This window comes from Saimiri boliviensis, chromosome 2, assembly GCF_048565385.1.
Source record: "Saimiri boliviensis isolate mSaiBol1 chromosome 2, mSaiBol1.pri, whole genome shotgun sequence".
NCBI classification, from domain to species: domain Eukaryota; kingdom Metazoa; phylum Chordata; class Mammalia; order Primates; family Cebidae; genus Saimiri; species Saimiri boliviensis.
The window spans coordinates 174,955,625-174,977,623 of record NC_133450.1 but is presented as its reverse complement, the minus strand read 5'-3'; the positions used below and the strand labels follow the sequence as shown (position 1 = coordinate 174,977,623).

Here is a 21,999-nt window from a genome sequence, read left to right as displayed (position 1 = left end):
ACTAGCAGTTATAAAGTGCTCCCCTTCTTTGCTGTCATCAAAGGCCAAGTGGGGGAAGTTGTTACTTCTATCTCTGTCTGAACTTCTACCTCCACCTGTACGTGTACTTCCCAACCCTTACTCTGCTAGAGCCATGTCAAGAAAGCTAGCTAAAATAGAAGGGTTAAGTAAGATCCAGAGTCTCATCACATAAGTCAAAAATGTCCAGGTTTTAATTAAAAGTCACTTATTCCAAGACCAGAATCTCAAACTGAACAAAAAAGACAATAAACAGATGCCAAACCAAGATGTAAGAGAGTTAGAAATAGTTGATGAAGATTTTAAAACATCCGTGAAAAAAACGACTCAATGGGTTATGACAAATGGATTTGAAAAAAATAGCGAAAAAGAAGAAAGCCTCAGTAAAAAATTAGAAAGTCTAAGCAAAGAAGTAAAAGATATAAATAAGAATCAAATGAAAATCTTAGAATTGAAAAACAATAATCAAAATTAAAAGTTCAGTGGATGGGGTCACCAATAGAATGAAGGAGACAGAGGAAATAATTAGTGAGCTGGAATACAGAACAGCAGAAAGTGCCCAATTCTAATAACATAGTGAAATAGACCAAAAAAGAACAGAACTTCAGGGACCTGTGGACATATAACAAAAGATCAAACATTTCTGTCATCAAAGTCCCTGAGGAGAGGAGACAGAGGGCAGGACTGAAAAAGTACTTGAAATAATAGCCCAAAACTTTTTTGACAAGAGATATGAATTTACAGATTCAAGAAGCTGATCCAATCCCAAATAGAATAACCCCCCCCCCCCAAAATCCATGCCAAGACGCAATGTAACTAAACATCTAGAAACTAAAGGCAAAGAAGAAAATCTCAAAAACAGCTACTGAGAACTTATGACTTACCCACAGGAGGAAGAATTAGAATGACCAAGCATTTCTCATCAAAAATCATGGCAGGGCTCTTGGCGCCTCTGCGTGCGGGAGGATGGCAGATCAGGTTCCGAGTCCGTGCTGTTTGTGTGTCCGGGTAACATCCATGGATCACCCACTGCAGAAGCAGTTTTCAGGAAACTTGTAACTGACGAAAACACCTCAGAGAACTGGGAGGATAGACAGCGCAGCGATTTCCGGGTACGAGATGGGGAACTCCCCTGACTACCGAGGCAGAGCTGCATGCAGAGGTACAGCATTCCCATGAGCCTCGTTGCCCTGCAGATTACCGAAGATTTTGCCACGTTTGATTATATACTATGTATGGACGAAAGCAATCTGAGAGATTTGAATAGAAAAAGTAATCAAGTTAAAACCTGCAAAGCTAAAACTGAATTACTTGGGTGCTATGATTCACAAAAACAATTTATTATTGACGATCCCTATTAAGGGAATGACTCTGACTTTGAGACGGTGTACCAGCAGTGTGTCAGGTGCTTCAGAGTGTTCTTGGAGAAGGCCCACTGAGGCAGGTTCGTGCCCTGCTGTGGCCAGCCTGACTAGACTCCACCCTGAGGCCCTGCATTTCTCAGTCAGCGTGTAATAATGTTCCAGAACCCAAAGCCCCAGGTCTTTGTTCGGCTGACTTAATGTTTCTTACCTTAAAAAATAATTGTAGGCCGGGCGCGGTGGCTCACGCCTGTAATCCCAGCACTTTGGGAGTAACCCATAGGGAAGCAAGAAAAGGAAAACAGAAACAACAACTAGAGAAAACAAACAGGAAAACAACACCAAAAATGTCAGGGTTAAGTCATAATATTATTCTAACTACGCGAATTCAAAGACAGAGACTGTCAGAGTGGATTTAAAAACATGACCTACTACATAAGAAACTTACTTCCAATGTAATGATACGAAGTTGGAGCTTGTTAAAAAAACTAAACATGCAGCTACCGTATGACCCAGCAATTTCACTTCTGGGCATTTATCTCATAGGAATTAAGACATGACACACAAAAAACCTGTACATGATTATTTATAGTAACTTTACTTACAATAATGAACAACTGGAAATAAATGTCCAATAAGTGAACAGTGGTTACACAAACTGAGGTATATCCATACCATACAATACTATTTAACAATAGAAAGGAATAAAAGTATTGACACAGGCAACAATCTAGGTGAATCTCCACAGAGTTATGCTGAACAAAAGAGTCAATCCCAAAATATTACATACTATATGCTTCCATTTTATGTAACATTATTGAAATGATGAAAGTACAAAAATAAAGAACAAATTAGTGGTTACCAGGATTAAGGAGTGGGGGCAGAAGGAAAGTGAGGGTGACTATCAAAGAACAACTTCAGATATCCTTGTGATGAATGAAGCGTTCTGTATCTTGACTATATCAATGTTAATATCCTGAGTAGGATATTGTACTATAGCTTTTCTTTTTTTTTTTTTCTATGACAGCCTACCATAGAATGTACTATAGTTTTTCTATATTAAATGTACTAAAGATGTTATCACTGGGAGAAACTGGGTAAAGTGTACCCAAGGTCAGTCTATTATTTCTTAGACTTGCATGTAAATCTGTAATTAACTTGAAATAAAAAGTTGAATTAAAAAAAGTTAAAATCAACTTAAAATGTCCTAAAAGGCTGATTAGTATTTTCTCTGGGTGGTAAGATTAAAGGAAATTTAAAAACTTTTCTTGTGACTTATATATATCTTTCAAATTTTCTATGACCATGGAGAATTACTTAGATAGTAAAAAAAACAAAAACAAAAACAAAAAAAAAATGAAAAACAAACAAAAAAAAAACAAACCCATAAAAGTATTATTTATGAGAAAGGATAACCCTGAAATCTAAGCAAAGTATGTGAAACACATTGCTAGCTCTGGTTTATTACATACAAAAAAAGTTTTTTAAATAGGCTCTGGCTCTGCCACCCAGGCTGCAGTGCAGTGGTGCTATCTCAGCTCACTGCAACCTCAGCCTCCCAGGCTCAAACCATCCTCCCACTTCAGCCTCATGAGTAGTTGGGAGCACAGATGCCTGCCATCATGCCCAGCTAATTTTTCTATGTTTTTGTAGAGATGGGCTTTTGCCATGTTGGCCAGGCTGGTCTTGAACTCCTGAGCTCAAATAATCTTCCCGCCTCGGCCTCCCAAAGTCCTGGGATTACAGGCATGAGCCATTGCGCCTAGCCTTATATACAAATTATTTAAGAACAAAGAACATTATGTGATAGCCTTTACAGGTTAATGCATTAGAAGCTAATGTAAGTTAAACACTACTGACTACCATTGGGTCTCCATTGTCTAAATATCCAAACTCTAAATGAATTGACTTTGACATCTGGCACTGTGCTTAGTCATCACATGCTATTTCTTCAATAAGCCTACCCAATCACCCATCTTAATCCACCATATTCCTTCATACAATCACACACCCTCAGTTGGTGGAAAATAACTATGATATAACATTAGTTTAAATTACTGGGTTCTGCTTTCAGTTTCCAGGCTCTTCTGCTCTTCAATAAATTAACTGAATTACTGCCAAGGAATCTTTGACAGGAGATGATTCAATCTTTTTTATTTGCAAAAAGTGTTTATTTTTAAAATCAAAGGGCATGATTGACTCTATATTCTGGTAATTCTTTCCACTAATTTATATCTGTATTACTGCTACTGACATAAATAATTGCTGTTATACTAATGAATGTTCTTTTATAATCTTTATCCTTTTATCTTTAGTTGCTTTTAATTTAAGCTAAATTAATTTGATTCCTCCAATTTGGAACTTATTTTCTTTTCTGAATCTAAGCATTTAAGTGTTTCTATACTTGGGCAAAGATTTTCATTTACTTACTTTCCTTCAAATATTGCCCATCAATCCTCCATTTTCTCTGTTCTTTCTGTTTTAGCACTCTTAACAGATTTTACGTCAGTCCATCAGTCTTCCTGCATCATCTCTTTCCTCTCTGCTCTCCTCCTTGCTCCTCTCCTATATTCTTGGTAATTTCTTCAAATCCATTTTCCAGTTAACAAATTCTCTCTTCATTTGTGTTCAACTTGATGTTTAACCCTCTCAATGCTTTTTATTTTTAATTATATTTTTTCAGTTCTACGATTCTACTTTTTTCTAAAGTATATTTTAAAAACACTTATATTTTCTTTTCTTTTCTTTTCTTTTCTTTTTTTTTTGAGATGGTGTCTTGCTCTGAGGCCCAAGCTGGAGTTCACTGTTCACTGCAACCTCCACCTCCCAGGTTCAAGCAATTCTCCTGCTTCAGCCTCCCAAGTAGCTGGGGTTACAGGCATGCACCACCATGCCTGGCTAATTTTTTTGTATTTTTAGTAGAGACGGGGTTTCACCATGTTGGCCAGCCTGGTCTTGAACTCCTGACCTCAGGCGATCCACCCGCCTCAGCCCCACAAAGTGCTGGGATTACAGGTGTGAGCCATGCACCTGGCTCTTTTTATCTCATTTTCATTTCCTGCTTTGACATCTTATTCTTATTTGGAAATTTGAGCTGACAATTCTCTTCTTCTGCTAACATTTGTGCAACAAAGATTGTTCCCTTTTGTTTCGTATTTTGGAAGATGAGTTCATTTTAAGTAGTGCTTTCCCTACAGAAATCTTGTGTAGTCTGGGTTTTAGGTGAATTCTTTCAGAAAGTTTTGCTTCTGTTTCTGGCCTCACAGAAATACTACCAATTTGTAACCAGTTATTCAGTTAATTTCTTAGCTTGAAGGTACTCATACCATGAAACTAAAATAAATACCAAACCTATTTGAAAGCAGACTTTTATACAAAATATTTCTCCCCACCCAAAGCCACTGTGGTAACATAAGTGTTGCCATCTCCCTTTGCAATATCTTCTAGGACCTCCTAGCCATCAGTGTACAGCTCTTCAAATGATCTGATTCTGTGTGGGGGTTTCAATTCTGAGTCCTTGCTTTCTTAGTCTTGAAAAGTCTTGTCTCCATCAGGGAGCAGCTGGTATAACCCAAATCTTGATTCCTAATATCAGAAGCTTCTCCTTCTTACTCTCTTAGTGCTGTTTTCCACTTGTTTTGGGTCACTTGTGAATTATTTCAATCTACTTAACTCTCACCTATGCACTTAACAGAATGTTTGTGACATTTTTTGTTCAGCGTTTCTAACTTCTTGTAGTAAAAAATTTTTATATTTTCTAGTCTTCCATATTCCTGGAAAAGGCAGTGATATTATGTGTGTGTGTTTTTTAAATTTGGAGGAGAGAAACATAACTAACTTAAACTTATTTTCAATGTACACTGCTTTTAATTTATTGCCTTATGTTTAAAATGCAGTCTATTTGATACACAAAGGGGGCAGGGAAGTGCTGGGTAGAGAAAGGTGGGGTCCCTGGCGAGGGCTCCACCCTGGGGCTTGTGCCCACAAACTTAAGTGAAGACAGGTACTACTGTTTTCACGCCCAACTGCTGCATTGTCTAAGACCCCTCCAGCCTGCCATGCACCACCCCCGCACCCCCCAATCCTGTGCCTATAAAAACCCTGAAACCCTAGCAGGCACACACATAGGCAACTGGATGCTCAGAGGAGCAGAGGAGTTTAGAGCACACAAACAGACACCAGCAGGCCATCTATGGCAAGAGATGCAGAATTTGGTTGGAGCTGGTTAGAGGAGAGTCTGGCTGCAGAGCGGCCCAACTCCAGGGCAAGACCACCTTCCCACTCCATTCTCCTTCTGGCTCACCATCCATCTGCTGAGAGCTACTTCCACCACTCAATAAAACCTTGCACTTATGCACTCATTCTCCAAGCCCACGTGTGAACTGCTTTTTCTAATACACTAGGGCAGGAACCCGGGATACAGAAAAGCCCCTGTCCTTGCAAAAGGTGGAGGGTCTAATTAAACTGATTAACACAAGCTGCCAGCAGATGGCAAAACTGAAAGAGCACACTGTAACACATGGGGCGTCAGGAGCTGTAAACACTCAACTCTGGACACTGCCATGGAGTCAGAGTGCCAAAAAATGCTCCCCATGGCCTGCCTGTCTGCAAGGTTCCCCCTAGGGGTCTGAGCAGTGGGACATGAAAGAAGTGAGCCATCCCCCTGCTACCCTCCTGCAGAAGGGTAAGAGAACACTTCTCCCATTTCATATTCCCTAAGGAATAATGAGTAGGTAAAAACATAATGATAATAGCTATAAGCAATTTTGGACATTTTCCACCATAAAATTATAATCCCTGAACAAATTATGTTGACCTCAATGACATTCTAAGTGGACTGAGACAATTACATGCTGAAAAATCTGGTGCTAAAAAAAACCTTACTAATCAGCAACAACAATGACTAAAACAATCTCATGAATCAGATAAATCTCTTTTTGTCCTGTTTTCTGTCTCATACTGGCTGATATATTTTTCTTTTTAGTGAGTCATAATTTGTTCATGCTGTTCTTTTACTGAGGCCTGTCTGCATTGGTGGTAGAAAGTGACTTACACAGTGTATGGGTTCAACAGAGCAAGATCAGCAAAGAAGTGGTTTTGATGATGTTATTGATACGGGGGTGCTGAGAAGGGAAAAGCCTGGTCTCTTTAAGCAGGGAAGGGAAGTGCTGGGTAGAGAAGGGCGTAGTCCCTGACCAGGGCTCCACCCCCTTGGACCTGGGTGAGGACAGGCATGTTTGTTTTCCTGCCCAAACGTTGCATTTCCCAAGATCACCCTGGCTTGCCGCACCACACCCCCATCCTGTGCCTACTCCCCACCCCCTGCCACACACACACACACACACACACACACACACACACCCCTAGCAGGCAGACACACAAGTGGCTTGATGTGGAGAAGGGCAGGCACAGGCACACCGGAAGGCCGCCCACCAGTAGAACAATGTGCGATTTGGCCAGGCAGTCTGAGGAGAGCCCTGGACGCCCAGGCCACAGAGTGGCCTGACTCCAGGGGAAAACCATCTCCCTTCTGGCTCCCCCATCTGCTGAGAGTTACTTTTACTTGATAAAACCTTGCGCTATTTCTCCAAGTCCATGTGTGATTCTTCCAGTACATCAAGACAAGAATCTGGGATACAGAAACCTCTCAGTCCTTGTTAATAAGAAAGGCGGGCTAATTGGGCTAATATAAGCTGCCTACAGACGGCTAAACTAAAAGAGCACCCTGTAACACGTGCCCACTGGGGCTTCAGGCGCTATACATATTCACCCTTAGACAGTGCCGTGGGGTCGGAGCTCCACAAACTGCCCATCTGTATGCTCCCCTAGAGGTTTGAGCAGCAGGGCACTGAAGAAGTGAGCCACTCCCTCATCACATACCCAGGGAGACAAGGGAACTTTCCCCATTTCATTATAGCAGGTAGCTCAGAGTGTCTCCGGAACAGGAGCAGCAATGTCAGAAGCTGAAAAAAACTCTTCTCCCAATGACTCTCTTCAATATTGTCAGGAAGTGACTCATACAGTGCTTGTGTTCAACAGAGCAAGACCAGCAGAGAAGTGGTTTTAGTATTACCGGGTGGTAGCTCAGAGTGTCTCTGGGACAGGTGGCACCAATGTGAGAAGCTGAAAAGGACTTTCTTCTTCCAATGCCTGTTCAATATTTTCCATCTCCTCTATCCAGAAGCATTTTCTTCTAATCCCACGTATTATCAGTAAAAGACGTTTCCGAGTTGGACTTGAAGATCTTTTTTTTTATCTTGTGTTATATATTTCAGGATAACTTGTTCACAAAAGCCAAGGATCATCATTTTGCAGCAAGCATAAGCATGCTTCCCCCAGACTCACTGGCAGCTGGACTCTAAATATAGTATAGTCCATGTATCCACCTTATGAAATGTCCTGCAATTGAAGTCATCTAACAAAGGAGGCCCAATCAGTGCCACAGAAAGAAGCAGGAAATCCTCCAATCCTCCTTCCTCATTTGTGATCACTACACTTATGGAGAAGACAACATAGCCTCACTTTCAGATAGCTGTACATTTAGTTGAATTAATAATTTCCACAGTGCATTTTTATAATGTTTACAATTTACTTTTTAAATTATTTACATTTTGGTGGGAATTTCAATTTTTATTTATATAGAAGATAGTTTCATTTTAAAGTAAACAAGCATAATCTGTTGATATGTATGTTCTTACCCTAATCATTTGCTCTTGTAACTGGTGAATTCAGTTTTTCTTAACAGCCCTTAAAGGTAATAAAAAGGATTTTCTATTCTATCCACACCTCCAGGCATTCTGAGTTCTATTCTGGTAGATCCCACAACCTTGACCAAGTTAAATTGATCCAAGAAAGTTACATATATGGATGTATTAAAACCCTGAATGAAAACAGTAAATAAAGGTAGAATTATAACTACATTATTGGATTGAGAATAGTTGAGTCAGAAAGCTCATAAGTGCACAAGTAACAATTTGCAAACTTAAGTCCCTCTAAGGATTGGTTATGCAGAAAACTTGAAAGTGGATGATGTATGGTTATTGTCACAACATTTGTTATGTTGTTTTGGTTGCCTACCAGCATAACTACTTTTTATGTTTGGGGAATTTCTAATATTGCAAATATGTGATTTGGATGACAGAGGCGGATGATCCATTACAGGACTAAAAATACTCAATACTTATCTTTCCTTCCTCTTTTGCAGGTAAGGCATAGGCATGTGACTTAAGACTCTCAAACTGAAACTACCAGATGGGATCTGGCTCATGAGCTACAGGAAAGGGTTTCAGGGGACACCAGCTTTGCAGGTGGGAATGGTAGTATCTGTAGCACTGGAGGAAGCTGTTTTATCTCCAGATCAATTCTAAAACATGCTTCAGTGTGTCTTTCCTAGTGGCTTAGCCTTGAGCCTATACTTCTGTTCCTCCTAGTTGATTTTGTGAGCTATTGCAATATCTGTTTAGTGAATTACTTTTTTTCTTAATTCAGCTGGAGATGGCATCTGTTCCTTGCCTGTAAGAACCCGGACTGAGAGCTATTTCTTATATATTTTACTTAGGGATTTCATGTGAACTTAACATGTTGCCTCATTTCCACTTTTGAACACTATAACATTTGTCATATTTTCCTTTTTGTTTTTTCTAGTAGCTAGAAAATTCAGAAACAAATTTAGAACTTGATCATAACATAGAGAGTAATTTCTGCAATCAGTCAAACTAGCTTACTTACCTTTGTTTTTCTTCACTGTTTTAAAATTATTTGTATTGTGATGGCATTGGTTATAAACAGCCTTTGAGAAAACGTCACAAGCTTCTCCAGGCGCATGTGGGTTCCTCATATTCTCATTTCTTCTTTGTGGCAAACCCTTGAGACTCGGTTGTTTTCCTTTGCCCTTCTAGCTGCTATTATCAAAAACAAACAAACAAACAAACAAACAACAAAAAACAAAAAAAGAAACTCCTATTTTTAAACTATCCTATTACCCCCACCTTTTTTTTTTAAACTCATACACCTGGCAAAGGATGTTGAGGTAGCCTCTGTAACCCTTTCTTGGATTCCTAATAAAAGCTCATTTATGGGTTTTATAGTTAATAATCATAGGAAAAACTAGCCAAATACAAGTAGCCAAGAATCTAAAATGTGGCAGTTTTGTGTGCCTGTTGTCTGATTCTTTGTAAGATAGTCAAAGTGTCATTAGGATTCTGTATCCCTTTTAATTTTCAAGTTTCATTAATCTTCCTCCAGTGCTATTAAAATTGGTTTAGTTATGAAATACTAAAAAAAAAAAAAATTAAAAGGCTTATCTCTTCAAACTTTTAAATCAGAATTATATTGGATAGTTTATATAAGGATAACTAAGATTTTTTTTTTTATCTTTGAGCATTTCCATCTATGAAGACTTCTGTTTATTTAGGTTATCTTTAGTATCTTCTTTTTCTTTTGTGAATGTGTGCTTTGGTATTTTCTTTCCAAATTTTAGGTTTGGGGGTATATGTGCAAGTGTGTTACACTGGTAAACTGTGTGTCATGGGGTTTGGTGTACAGATTATAACGTCACTCAGGTAATGGGCATAGTACCTAAGAGGTAGTTTTTCAATCCTCACCCTTCTCTCACTCTGCATCCTTAAGTAGGCCTTGGCATTAGTTGTTCCCTTCTTTGCATACATGCGTAGCAATGTTTAGCTCCTGCTTACAAGTGAGAAATTGGTTTTCTGTTATTGCGTTAGTTTACTTAGGATAAGTCTCCAGCTACAGCCGTGCTGCTGCAAAATACATTATTTTGCTCTTTCTTATGGCTGTGTAGTATTCCATGGTGTATATTTATCTCTCTCTCTTTTTTTTAATCCATTTCACTGTTGATGGGCATCAATGTTGATTCCATGTCATTGCTATTGTGAATACTGCTGTGATGAACATACGCATGCATGAGTCTTTATGGTTGAACAGTTTATATTCTTTTAGATATATACCTAGTAATGGGATTGCTGGGTTGAATGGTAGTTCTGTTTTTAAATTCTTTGAGAAATCTCCAAACTGCTTTCCATGGTGGCTGAACTAATTTACATTCCCACCAGCAGTGTATTAGTGTTCCATTTTCCCTGCAATCTCTCCGGCTTCTGTTACTTTTTGACTTTTTAATAGCCATTCTGAGTGGTGTGACATGGTATTTCATTGCGGTTTTGATTTGCATTTGTTTAATGATTAGTGATGTTGAGCATTTCTGTCATATGCTTGTGGGCTACAGGTATATCTTCTTTAAAAAAGTGTCTGTTCATCTCCTCTGCCCATTAAAAATTTTTTTTTCCTTGTTAATTTGTTTAAGTTCCTTACAGATTTTGGATATTAGACCCTTGTCAGATGCATAACTTAAAAATATTTTCTCCCATTCTGTAGGTTGTCTATTTAATCTGCTGATAGTTTCTTTTGCTGTGCAAAAGCTCTTTAGTTTAATTAGGTCCCACTTGTCCATTTCGTTTTTGTTGCAATTGCTTCTGGAGTCTTCCTGATGATACATTTGCCAGGGCCTATGTCTGGAATGGTATTTCCTAGGTTTTCTTCTAGGGTTTTTATAGTTCTAGGTTTAACATTTAAGTCTTTAATGCATCTCGAGTTGATTTTTGTATATGGTATAAGGGGCCAAGTTTCAATCTTCTGCATATGGCTAGCCAGTTATCCCAGCACCATTTATTGAATATGACAGTCCTTTCCCTATTGCTCATTTTTGTCAATTTTGTCAAAGATCAGGTGATTGTAGGTGTGCAGCTTTATTTCTGGGTTCTCTAAGCTGTTCCATTGATTTGTGTTTCTGTTTTTGTACCAGTACCAACATGGTTTGGTTCTGTGTTCCCACCCAAATCTCACCTTGAATTGTAATCCCCATAATCCCCAAGTGTCAAGGCAGGACCAGGTGGAGATAATTGGATGGGGGCAGTTTCCCCATGCTGTTCTCAAGATAATGAGTGAGTCTCACAAGATCTGATGGTTTTATAAGCATCTGGCAGGCCCCCTACTTGCACTCACTCTCCTGCCACCCTGTGATGAAGGTGTCTTGCTTCCACCTCACCTTCAACCATGATTGTAAGTTTCCTGAGGCCTCCCCAGCCATGCTGAACTGTGAGTCAACTGAACCTCTTTCTTTTATAAATTACCCAATCTTGGAAAGTTATTTACAGCAGTATGAAAATAGACTAATACAAGTATCATGCTATTTTGATTACTGTTGCCTTGTAGTATAGTTTGAAATGAGGTAGTGTGATACCTTCAGCTTTGTTCATTTTGCTTAGGCTTGCTTTAGTTATTCTGATTTTTTTTAATGTTCTGTATGAATTTTAGAATTTTTTTTCTAATTCTGTGAAAAATGTCATTGGCAGCTGGATAGGAATAGCATTTAATCTGCAAATTGCTTTGGACAGTATGGCTATTTTAATGGTGTTGAAAGAAATGCAAATTATTGGGCTCTGCCCCAGCCCTACTAAATCAGAATTTTGGGGGAAGGTGCCCAACCTCTCAAGAATCACTATATTGAAGTATAAATGAATTAAAGAAAAGCTTTCTCCCATAGTATTCTTTGGAAATAATTGCATAAAATTAGAATTATCCCTTCCAAAAATGTATGAAATACTTTCCCTATAAAATCTCTGGGTGAGCCTGGCTGGATTTTGTTGTTTCCTGGCAGGAACTGTTTTTCTTTTTAAAAGAGGTAATATATATAGACAGAAAAGCACATAAAATGTATATATACATTACTATGAAACATAAATAAGCATTTATAAAGCAAACATCAGCTTAACTATCATCAGATTGAGAGAGAGCACAGTTCTCATACACTGAAAGCCACACTCACCATATATTCTTTCTCTATCATAACTCTTTCCCTCCCTTTTTAAGGTTAGTATAATCCTGAATTTTATGATAGTTGTTTCCTTACTTTTCCACAGTTTTACTAACTGTATATGCAACCTTGAATAATACAGTTTTGCCTATTTGGGGACTTGCTATAAAGGGAATCATGCAATTTTATGGACTAGGTGGTTTGTTTCCCCCAAAGTTAGTATGTTGAAACCTTAAGCTCCAATGAGATGGTATTCAAAGGTGGGAACTTTGGGGGGTAACTAGGTTTAGAGAGGTCATGAAGGTGGAACCCCCGTGATGGGATTATTCTTGTAAGAAGAGAGGGAAACTAGAGTTCACTAGTGGCTATGTGAGGCTACAGCAAAAAGTCTACAAGCCAAAAAGTGGGGCTCCACTACAGACCAGATCTGCCAACACTTTATCTAAGACTTCCCAGCCTTTAGAACTGTGAGAAATAAATGTTTGTTGTTTAAGCCAACCAGTCTATAGTATTTTTACTATAAGTAGCTTGAATTGACTAAGATATGTAATTTGTATTATAAAGTGTCTTACTTCTTTTCACTTTATACTTGAATGGTTCAGCCACATTGTTGCACAAGCTCTACTCTGATTTTATTCAATGTTATTATTCCATTATATAAATATACCACAATCATTTATCTATTCTTAGCATTGTGTTGTGTCCATTTTGGGGCAATTAAAACAAAGTGTCTATGACCATTTTAATATATGTGTTGGTGTATCCAACACAAATTCATGCATTTCAAATTACAGGGTATTTCCATTAGCAATTGATCACTCTCAGCTCTAAACGTACCCTTCAATATATGGCCTACAATTAACAACGGAATTCTCTCAAGTACTTTTCTTTTAAAGTGAGCATTATGTTAATTTTTTTTCAGTAAGGATGTCGAAGAGACATTGCAGGATAAAGAAGCCTCTTGCAATTTTTTTCAGAGGTGTGGATGTGAGGACATCCACTAGAATCCACTAAGTCCTGAGATTAGTCTGCAATACTGCAGCCTTAGCTTGATCATGACCTTTCCACAGCCCTCTGGACATAAAAATCAAAGCTCCCACATGACCTTCACAACAGCCCCCTGTGGCATAGAGGCTCACAGCACAGAGCTGCCACTTCCTGTGCGGGCTTTGTGTGTGGGTATGCTCTGGTCTACTTTCATCCCCAGCTTCCTATTGCAAGCCACACTAGGTATTGCTGATAGCCTGTTTCCCTACCTGTATACTGGAGGGTTGTGTATTGTTTGCTCGGACCAGCTGTGATCTGGCTACGTAAGATGATTTTTTTTTTGGCTATTTAGTGGCCAAACAGATGTTCTCCAATGAGGTCTGAAACTCTTTCAGGTTTGTCTTTCCTTGGGTATTCTTTCCTTGGGTACTCTTTCCTCATATTTTATAGTTGATATTTAATCACAGGTACTAAGTCTGATATTTAGGGTTTCTATCTCCTAACTGGATTTAGACTGCCACAGTAAGCTTAACTTCAGTATAGTTGGATAATGTCACATTATTTTCTCCAAGTGGTTACATCAATTTATGCACTCACTAGCACTGTATGAGAATTCTTGACGCTCCACATCTTTGCCCAAACTTCGAGTTGTCAGACTTATTTTTTTGTTCAACTGATGAGGTGTAGACGTATCTCATTGCGGTGTTTTAAATTTTCATTTCTCTTATCTCTAAAAAAGTTGAACATTTATTGATATAGTGATTGGCCATGAAGTGTTTCTCATTTGCCAAACTGTCTATGTAAGTGTTTTACTCCCTTTTCTAATTGATTGTCTGCTATTTTGTCAGTGATTTGTAAGGGTGTTTTTGAATATTCTGGATACCAGTTGTTTTTTTTCCAGTTATAAGTAGTACATATATCTTCTCCTGCCCTGTAACTTATTTTTAAATGTATCCGCCTTGCTTTCTACTTCATTAATTTAATTGTTTCTCTTTCTAAATCATTTCTTGAATTTGGGGACTCACATCTTAATTTTTTTTCTTTTTAAACATAAGCATTAAAAAGTATAAGTTTCCCTCTGAACATAATTTGCTGTATCTCCTAGTTTGATATAAGATCAAAATTTCCAGTGACACTTTATTCTTTGATATATGAATTATTTAAAAGTGTATTTCACAACTTCCAAATAAGATTATCAAAACCATTTACTATTAAATATTAATTTTGTATTATAATTAGAGGATAAAAACTCAGTGTTACTTTAAAATTTCTTGAGACAATGTGTTCCAAAACATCGGTTCTTGTGAATATACCATGTGTCCTTGAGAGAATGTATACAGATATTTTCTGATTATTGCATATAAAATGTTTACTTAATCAAGTTTGATAATTATGTTGTTCAAATCTTCTATATCCAAACTTAAGCTTTCTGACACATCAATTTCTAAGACAGAAAAATAGAAATCTCATGTAGATTATGGTTTTTGTAAATTTCTCCATGGAATTCTGTATTGAATATGTAGATCAGTTACAAGAATAATGCCAACCTAACAATTTAATATTAACTCTGATCAATAAACATAGGATGTTTTTCTACTTATTTAGATACTCTTTAATTTCAACAATGTTTTATAGTTTTGAGAGTAAAACTTTTTTAAGGTTATAGCAAAACTCACATAATGTAAAATTTATCATCCTAACAATTTTTAAGCACACAGTTTAGCAACAGAGGTAAGCATGCAAATGTAGTACACAATAAAATATTATCTAACCTTAAAAAGGATTTCCTTCCTTTATGGTTGTTGGTCTTGTGTTTAAGTTTTCAATCCATTTTGAGTTAATTTGTGTATATGGTGGTAAGAGTCCAACTTCATTCTTTCGCATTTGCATTAAAAAGGAAGAAAACCCTTTTTAAGGCTGAATATTTTGTACTACATTTGTATGCTACACCTGTTGCTAAAGGAAGGAAATACTTTTTAAGATTAAAGGATATTTTATTTTATACTACATTTGCATGTAAATTGTATTTTCTTTATTAGTCCATCTCTTGACGAACATCCTGTTGGCTCTTGTTAATGCTCCCATAAATATGGGTATGCAAATATTTCTTTAAGATACTGCTTTCAATTATTTTAGAAACATACCCAAAGGTGTGACTGCTGAATCATACGGTATTTCTATTTTTAATTTTTGATAAAACTCCATACTGTTTTTCATAGTGGCTGCATCATATTATATTTCCAGTAAAAGTGTAGAAGGATACCAATTTTCTCACATCTAAAGCAACATTTATTTTCTGTTTTTGTTTTTGAGTGTAGCATTGTAATGGGTGTGAAGTGGTATCTCAATGTGGTTTTGATTTCTATTTCTCTAATAATTACTGATGTTAAGCAGCAATGCATGTTTGTTGGTTACTTGCATATTATCCTTGAAAAAATAACTATTCAAGTCTTCTGCCCACTTTTTAATTGGATTATTTGTTGTAGTATTACAAGAGTTCTTTTAATCCCTTATCAGATACATGGGTTGCAAGTGCTTTCTCTCATTCCACAGGCTGCTCTTTTATTCTGCTGATTGTGTCCTTTGATGCACACAAGTTTTAAAGTTTGATCTAGTTCCATTTGTCTATTTTGGCTTTTGTTGCCGGTGCTTTTAATGTCATATCCACAAAAATAATGCTAAATTTAATGTCATAAAGCTTCCTCCCATGCTTTCTTCCTTCTAGTGCTTTTATAGTTGCTGATTTTGTGTTTAAGTTTTTAATCCATTTTGAGTTAATTTTTGTATGTGGTGGTAAGAGTCCAACTTCATTCTTTGGCATTTACATATCCAGTTTTCACAACAGCATTTGTTAAAGAAATTCTTTTGCCTGTTGAGTGATTTTGGCACCCTTGTTGAAGATCAGGTGACTATATATATAAGAATTTATTCTGGGCTTTCCATTCCTTTCCATTTGTCAATACATTTGTCTTTATACCAGTACCATAGTGTTCTGATTATTATAGTTTTGTAATACATTTTGAGATCAGGAATTTTCAGACTTCCAACTTCTTTCTTTTTCAAAATTGCTTTGGCTTCTGAAGGTCCTTTGAGATTTAACTGAAATTTTAGAATGGACTTTTATGTTTCTGCAAAAGAAGAATGCCATGGGGATTTTTATAGGGATTGTGTTGAGTCTCTTAGATCACTTTGGGTAGTACTGACATCTTAACAATCTTAAGTCTTCCAGTGTATGAACACAAAATGTCTTTCTATTTATTTGTGTCATCTTTAATTTCTTTCAGCAATGTTTTGCAGTTTTCAGTGGACAAGCGGAGTGTATGTTTTTCATTTCTTTTGTTAAGTTTATTCCTAAGTATTTTATTCCTTTTTATAATATTTATAGTAAATAGGATATTTATAATTTTATTTTTGATTGTTCATTGGAAATGTATGCGAATACAATTGAGTTTTGTATATTAATATGGCATCTTACAACCTTGCTGAACTTGTTTATTAGTTCTAGTTGTTGTTGAGTGGATTCTACAGGATTTTGTAAATACTGCATAAGATTATGTTGTCTGGGAATACAGAAATAGTTTTACTTCTTTTCCAACCTAGATGGCTTTTCTTTCTTTTTCCTGCCTAATTGCTGTCTTAGTCCATTTTCTCTTGCTGTAACTAAGTACCACAAACTGGATTATCTACAATAAATAGAAGTTTATTTTGCTTATGGGTCTGGAGGCTGGGAAGTCCAAGAGCATGGCACTGGTATCTGGTGAGGGCCTTCTTGCTATATCATGATATGGCAAAAGGCATCACATGGTGAGACAGAACAAGTGTGCTAACTTAGGTTTCTCTTCCTCTTCTTATAAAGTCACTAATTCCTTTATGGGGGCTCCACTTTGATGACTTCATCTAATCCTAATTACATCCTAAAAACTCTACCTCCAAATACCATCAATATGTAAATTTAGAAATTAAGTTTCCAATGAACTGAATTTGGGGGACACATTCAAACCATACCTACTTCCCTGGCTATTAACAGAACCTTCAGTGTTATGGTAAATAAAAGGTGATGTCAGTTAACATCTTTGCCTTTTTTTCTGATCTTAGAGGGAAAATAGCCAGTCTTTGATTATAAAATATGATGCTAACTGTGGGTTAACAATTATTTTTTATCAGATTAAGACATTTCCCATCTATTTCTAGTTTATTGAGTGTTTTCATCTCAAAACAGTGTTGGCTTTTGGCAAGTGCCTTTTCTATAGCCATTGACATAATCGCATAGATTGGGTTTTGGTTTCAGTTTTTTAATCTGTGGACTTTATTAAATTAATTCACTTTTGGATCTTAAGCCAACCTTGCATTCCTGGGATAAACCTACAGGTCATGTATAAAATTATATGTGCTGGATTCAGTTTGCAAGTATTTTGTTTAGGCATTTTGCATCCATATTTATGAGATATTAGGTTAGTAATTTATCTTCCTTGTGATGTCCTTGTCTGATTCTGTCATCAGGATACTACTGGCCTTCTAACATGAAGTGGGAAGTGTTCCCTCCTTTTCTATTTTTTGGAAAAGTGTAAATAAAATTGGTATTAAATATTCTATATATATTTAGAATTCAGTGGTGAGGCCATCTAGGCTTGGGTTTTTATTATGGGTAGTGTTTTTATCACTAATTTAATTTTATCCCTTGTTATAGATCTACTCAGATTGTCTCTTCCTTCTTGAATCAGCTCTAGTAGTTTGTGTGCTTCTAAAAAATTAGTCCATTTCATTTAGGCTGTCTAATTTGTTGGCATATAATTGTTTGTAGTACTCTTTTACAATCCTTTTTATTCCTGTAAGATTAGTAGAGATGTCCTCATTTGATTTCTAATTCTAACAATTTGAATCCTATCTCTCTTGTCTTAACAGATTTAGCTAAAATTTTGTCCATTTTGTTGCTACATTTTTTGAAAAACAGATTTTGTTTTCATTTTTGTTTTGTTTTTATATTCCCTATTTCATTAATTTCTTCTCTAATCAATGATTTACTTTCTTCTTCTTGCTTTCATTTATTTTGCTCCTTTTGCCACAGTATCTTAAAGTGGAAGGTTCAGTTACTTATGTGAGGTCATGCTTCTTTCTTAACATAGGTATTTGTAGCTATAAATTTCTCTAACAACACTGCTTTTGCTGCATCACATAGGTTTTAGTATGTGTCTTCATCACAGAGTACTTTCTAATTTCTCTTTTGATTTATTCTTTGACCCACTTGTCATTAAGAAGTAGGTTGTTTAATTTATATGTACTAGTGAATTTTTCAATTTTCCTTGTTATTGATTTGTAGTTTTTTCTATGTGACTGCAAAAGATTTTACACTACTTCTATTATTTTAATCTTTTAATTATTTCTATCTTCCATACTTTAAATTTATTGAAGTTTGTTTGATGGTCTATGGTTCATTCTAGAGAATAATCCACATATATTTAAAAATGTATATTCTGCTTTATTCCTTGAAGTATTCTATAAATATTTCTTAGGTCTAATTGGTGTATAATTTTGTTCAAGTATTCAATTTTCTTGTTGATATTTGGATTAACTGTCCTATTCATTACTTAAAGTGAGTCACTGAAATCACAACTATTTGGCGGTGGCCAAGATGGATGACTAGAAGCAGCTAAGGTATGCTGCTCTCACAGAGAGGAACAGAAGGGGCGAGTAAATACAGTAACTTCAATGGAAATATCCAGGTTCCTGTACTAGGACTAATTAAGGAAACAACTTGACCCACAGAGAATGAGGAAAAGCAAGGCAAGACAATGACCCACCCAGGAGCGACATGGAGTTAGGCGAATCTCCCCTACCCAGGGAAGCGTGAGTGGATGAGTGACCCTGGAAACCCATGCTTTCTCCTACAGATCTTTGTAATTCATGAGAATTCATGGGAGACTGCCTCACGAATCCATTCTACCAGAGCCTTCAGTCTGATATGCAGAACTATATGAAGTCTTGGCAGAGCAGCCATTCAAGCACACATAGAGCCTTGGGAGCCTTAGATACCTGGGCTTCCTGACAAAAGCGGATGCAACTCGATCAAAACAGGAGGTTAAACCCCGACTGGTACCCCTAGGAAAGGGGCTTAATCCAGAGGACTGAGCAGTGACAGGCTGCAGGCCCCGCTTCTACAGCACCTTGCAGGATAAGACCCACTGGCTTGGAACTCCAGTCAGTCACCAGTATTAGTTTTACACCTCCCTGAGACAGAGCTCCCAGGGGGAAAGGTGGGTTACTATCTTTGTTGTTTCATAAATTCAGCCACTGTTGCCTTAGGGATCTAGGGAGTCTGAAGCAACTGGGGACAAGAGCAGTCCCCCAGAATAGCCCAGCGACTCTATGGAGAAGTTGGCAGACTGCTTATTCACATGGATACCAAATGCTGTTTCTCTTTACTGGGCAAAATCTCCTAACCCTGGTTGTTTTCTAGCTGACGGTGGTTTCAAATCTCCCTGGGATGTTGTTTCCAGAAGGAGGGGTGGGCCATCATCTTTGTTGTTTTGTCAACTTAACCATTCTTGTCTTTGGGCTTTGGAGGAGGTGACCAGGGGCTGGAGTGGATCCTCAGCAAAGCACAGCTGTTCTGTAAAAACATGGTCAGACTGCTTTTTAAAGCAGGGTCCCAATCCTGTTCCTCCCTAATGGGCAAAACCTCCTGATTAGGGTCTCCAGTAACCTCCTATAGGTGCATTTGAGCTGGCAACAGGTATATACCTCCCTGAGATGAATCTCCCACAGTGAGGGACAGGCTGCCTTCTTTGCTGTTTTGCATTGATACTTTCAGGTACTGGAAAATCCAAGGTGACTAGAGACTGGAGTGGACCCCCAGCATGCCACAGCAGCCCTATGGAAAAGTGGCCAGACTATTATGTGAGCACCTGTTCCTTCCCATGTCTCCTCACTTGGTGGGTCCTCCAGGCCCAGCCCTCCAGCCACCACTGCACTGGGGCTGTTGAGCCAGTGGCAGTTCTGTGAGTCCCTGGACAAAGTTCCTGGTGGGAGGGGTGGGTTGCCATGTTGTCTTGCAGCCTTTGCAACATTGCTCTTTCCAGGACTGGGAGAGTCTGCAGGGACCAGAAGCTGGTCTGGGCCCTCAACACAGAGCAACCACCTCACAGAAAATTGGTCCAACTATTCTCCATGCAGATCTGGTCCTCACTTCTCTCAATGGCAGAATTGCCTGACCTGGAACTCTAGCACAACCACCCTGACCTTGTGTGGTCACCTCAATGAGAGGCAGCCCAATATTTCTCTGAAAAGGAAATCCTAGAGCCAACACACAACCCTTCTACCACTACAGTTGCAGTGGTAGTCCTAACAGCCCTGAGACTTGGGAAGGAACAAACGGCCTAGTCATTATACTGGCACCTCTGGCACACCAGAGCCACCAAATGAAGAGTCCAGCTCCTTTTCCTTGGGAACCCCCAGCCTTACTCTTCACCAGACAGGGCCCCCGACTTATGAATGCAGAACAGTTGCACCACCCACAGCTGAACATATCTCTGGTTGTGGCCCAGAGTTTCCCTGAGGAAGGCTCTCAGAGGCATATGATAGCCCCTCTGCCACTGCCACAGTAGCAGTTCTATCCCTGCTGCCCTTGGTCTGGGGAAGATACAACGAACCCGAAGCCTACACCCAAGTTTACAGCATGCCATACACACCATACAGAGAAGAAACCCATCTATCCTCCCTGTGATCCTTTGAACCCCTGCTCTCCAACAAGTGGAACCCCAGGCTCAGGCCAGCAGTGCAGCCACTCACCCCACTGCCTGAACACTTCCAGTAATGATGGCTCTGTGTTTCATGGAGCCTCCAGGGCAACCAAAAGGCTCTGCCACTGCCTGTGCAGTGGAACAGCCCTTGATACCCTCAGACTAACAAAGGAACAAAGATCCTAAGTGCCCTATCCATACCTCCAACATGCTGGAGTTGACACAAGGAGAGAAGGCCAGTCTATCTCCTGTGGGTCTCATCCATCCTCCTGCTCATTACCAGACAGGATACCCCCAGCTTGGGCCCACATCACAGACCATCTATCCTCGGCTGATTGTACTGAGTGATTGCTGACCTGCATCTCTGGGGTGGAGCTCCCACAAGGAGACAAGCAAAAGACCCTTGGCCACAGACACTACTGAGGTCCCTTCCTCTGCTGCCATCAAGTTGGGGAGGGAACATAAACCTTGAGATCACCCCAGAGCTGTGTTATGAAGCTCAGGGGCGCCAAGTCACTATCTACAGCCAGTACTCAAGAGGGAAAGGAGCCCACGCTTTCAGATCTTTGAGAGGGATCTGAAAGCGTGGGCTCCATGACTGCAGCTTTGAGGAAGTATCGGGGAGCCACATAAATGAGGAAGATTCTACCAACTCACCAGTACACCAATGCACCACCTACTGGATCAGACCGCAGAACCTCAACACCAAAAACACCTCACTAATATATTCCCTTGTGAAACCAAAGACAAGTCAACTACAAACAATGACCCCACACAAAGCATTGGCCCTGTGAAAACATCCAGAAAAGTCTATCAACAGCATTCAATCTATATTGCAGTTAAAGGAACACCCCCATGCAGAGATGAGACTGAACCAATGTAAGAACTCCAGTAACTCAAATGGCCAGAGTGTCATGTCCTCCAAGTGATCGCATCAATTCTTCAGCAAGGATTCCTAACCAGGCTGAGCTGGCTGAAATGACAGAAATAGAATTGAGAATATGGATAGGAAAAAAGATAATCAAGATTCAGGAAAATGGGAAAACACAATCCAAGGAAACTAAGA

General features: G+C 38.5%; 1 protein-coding gene and 1 pseudogene across 1 annotated transcript in view; one reads left to right on the top strand and one right to left on the bottom strand.

Annotated features, from left to right (window-relative positions):
• Positions 1-1,457, top strand: part of LOC101039059 (low molecular weight phosphotyrosine protein phosphatase pseudogene) — a 31,240-nt pseudogene extending 29,783 nt beyond the window's left edge.
• Positions 1,002-21,999, bottom strand: part of MTAP (methylthioadenosine phosphorylase) — a 93,367-nt gene continuing 72,369 nt past the window's right edge. The window contains exon 8 of the mRNA XM_074394929.1: positions 1,002-9,280. Within this exon, the coding sequence (XP_074251030.1) occupies positions 9,221-9,280 (60 nt within the window). The 3' untranslated portion in view covers positions 1,002-9,220. The remainder of the gene's footprint in view (positions 9,281-21,999) is intronic.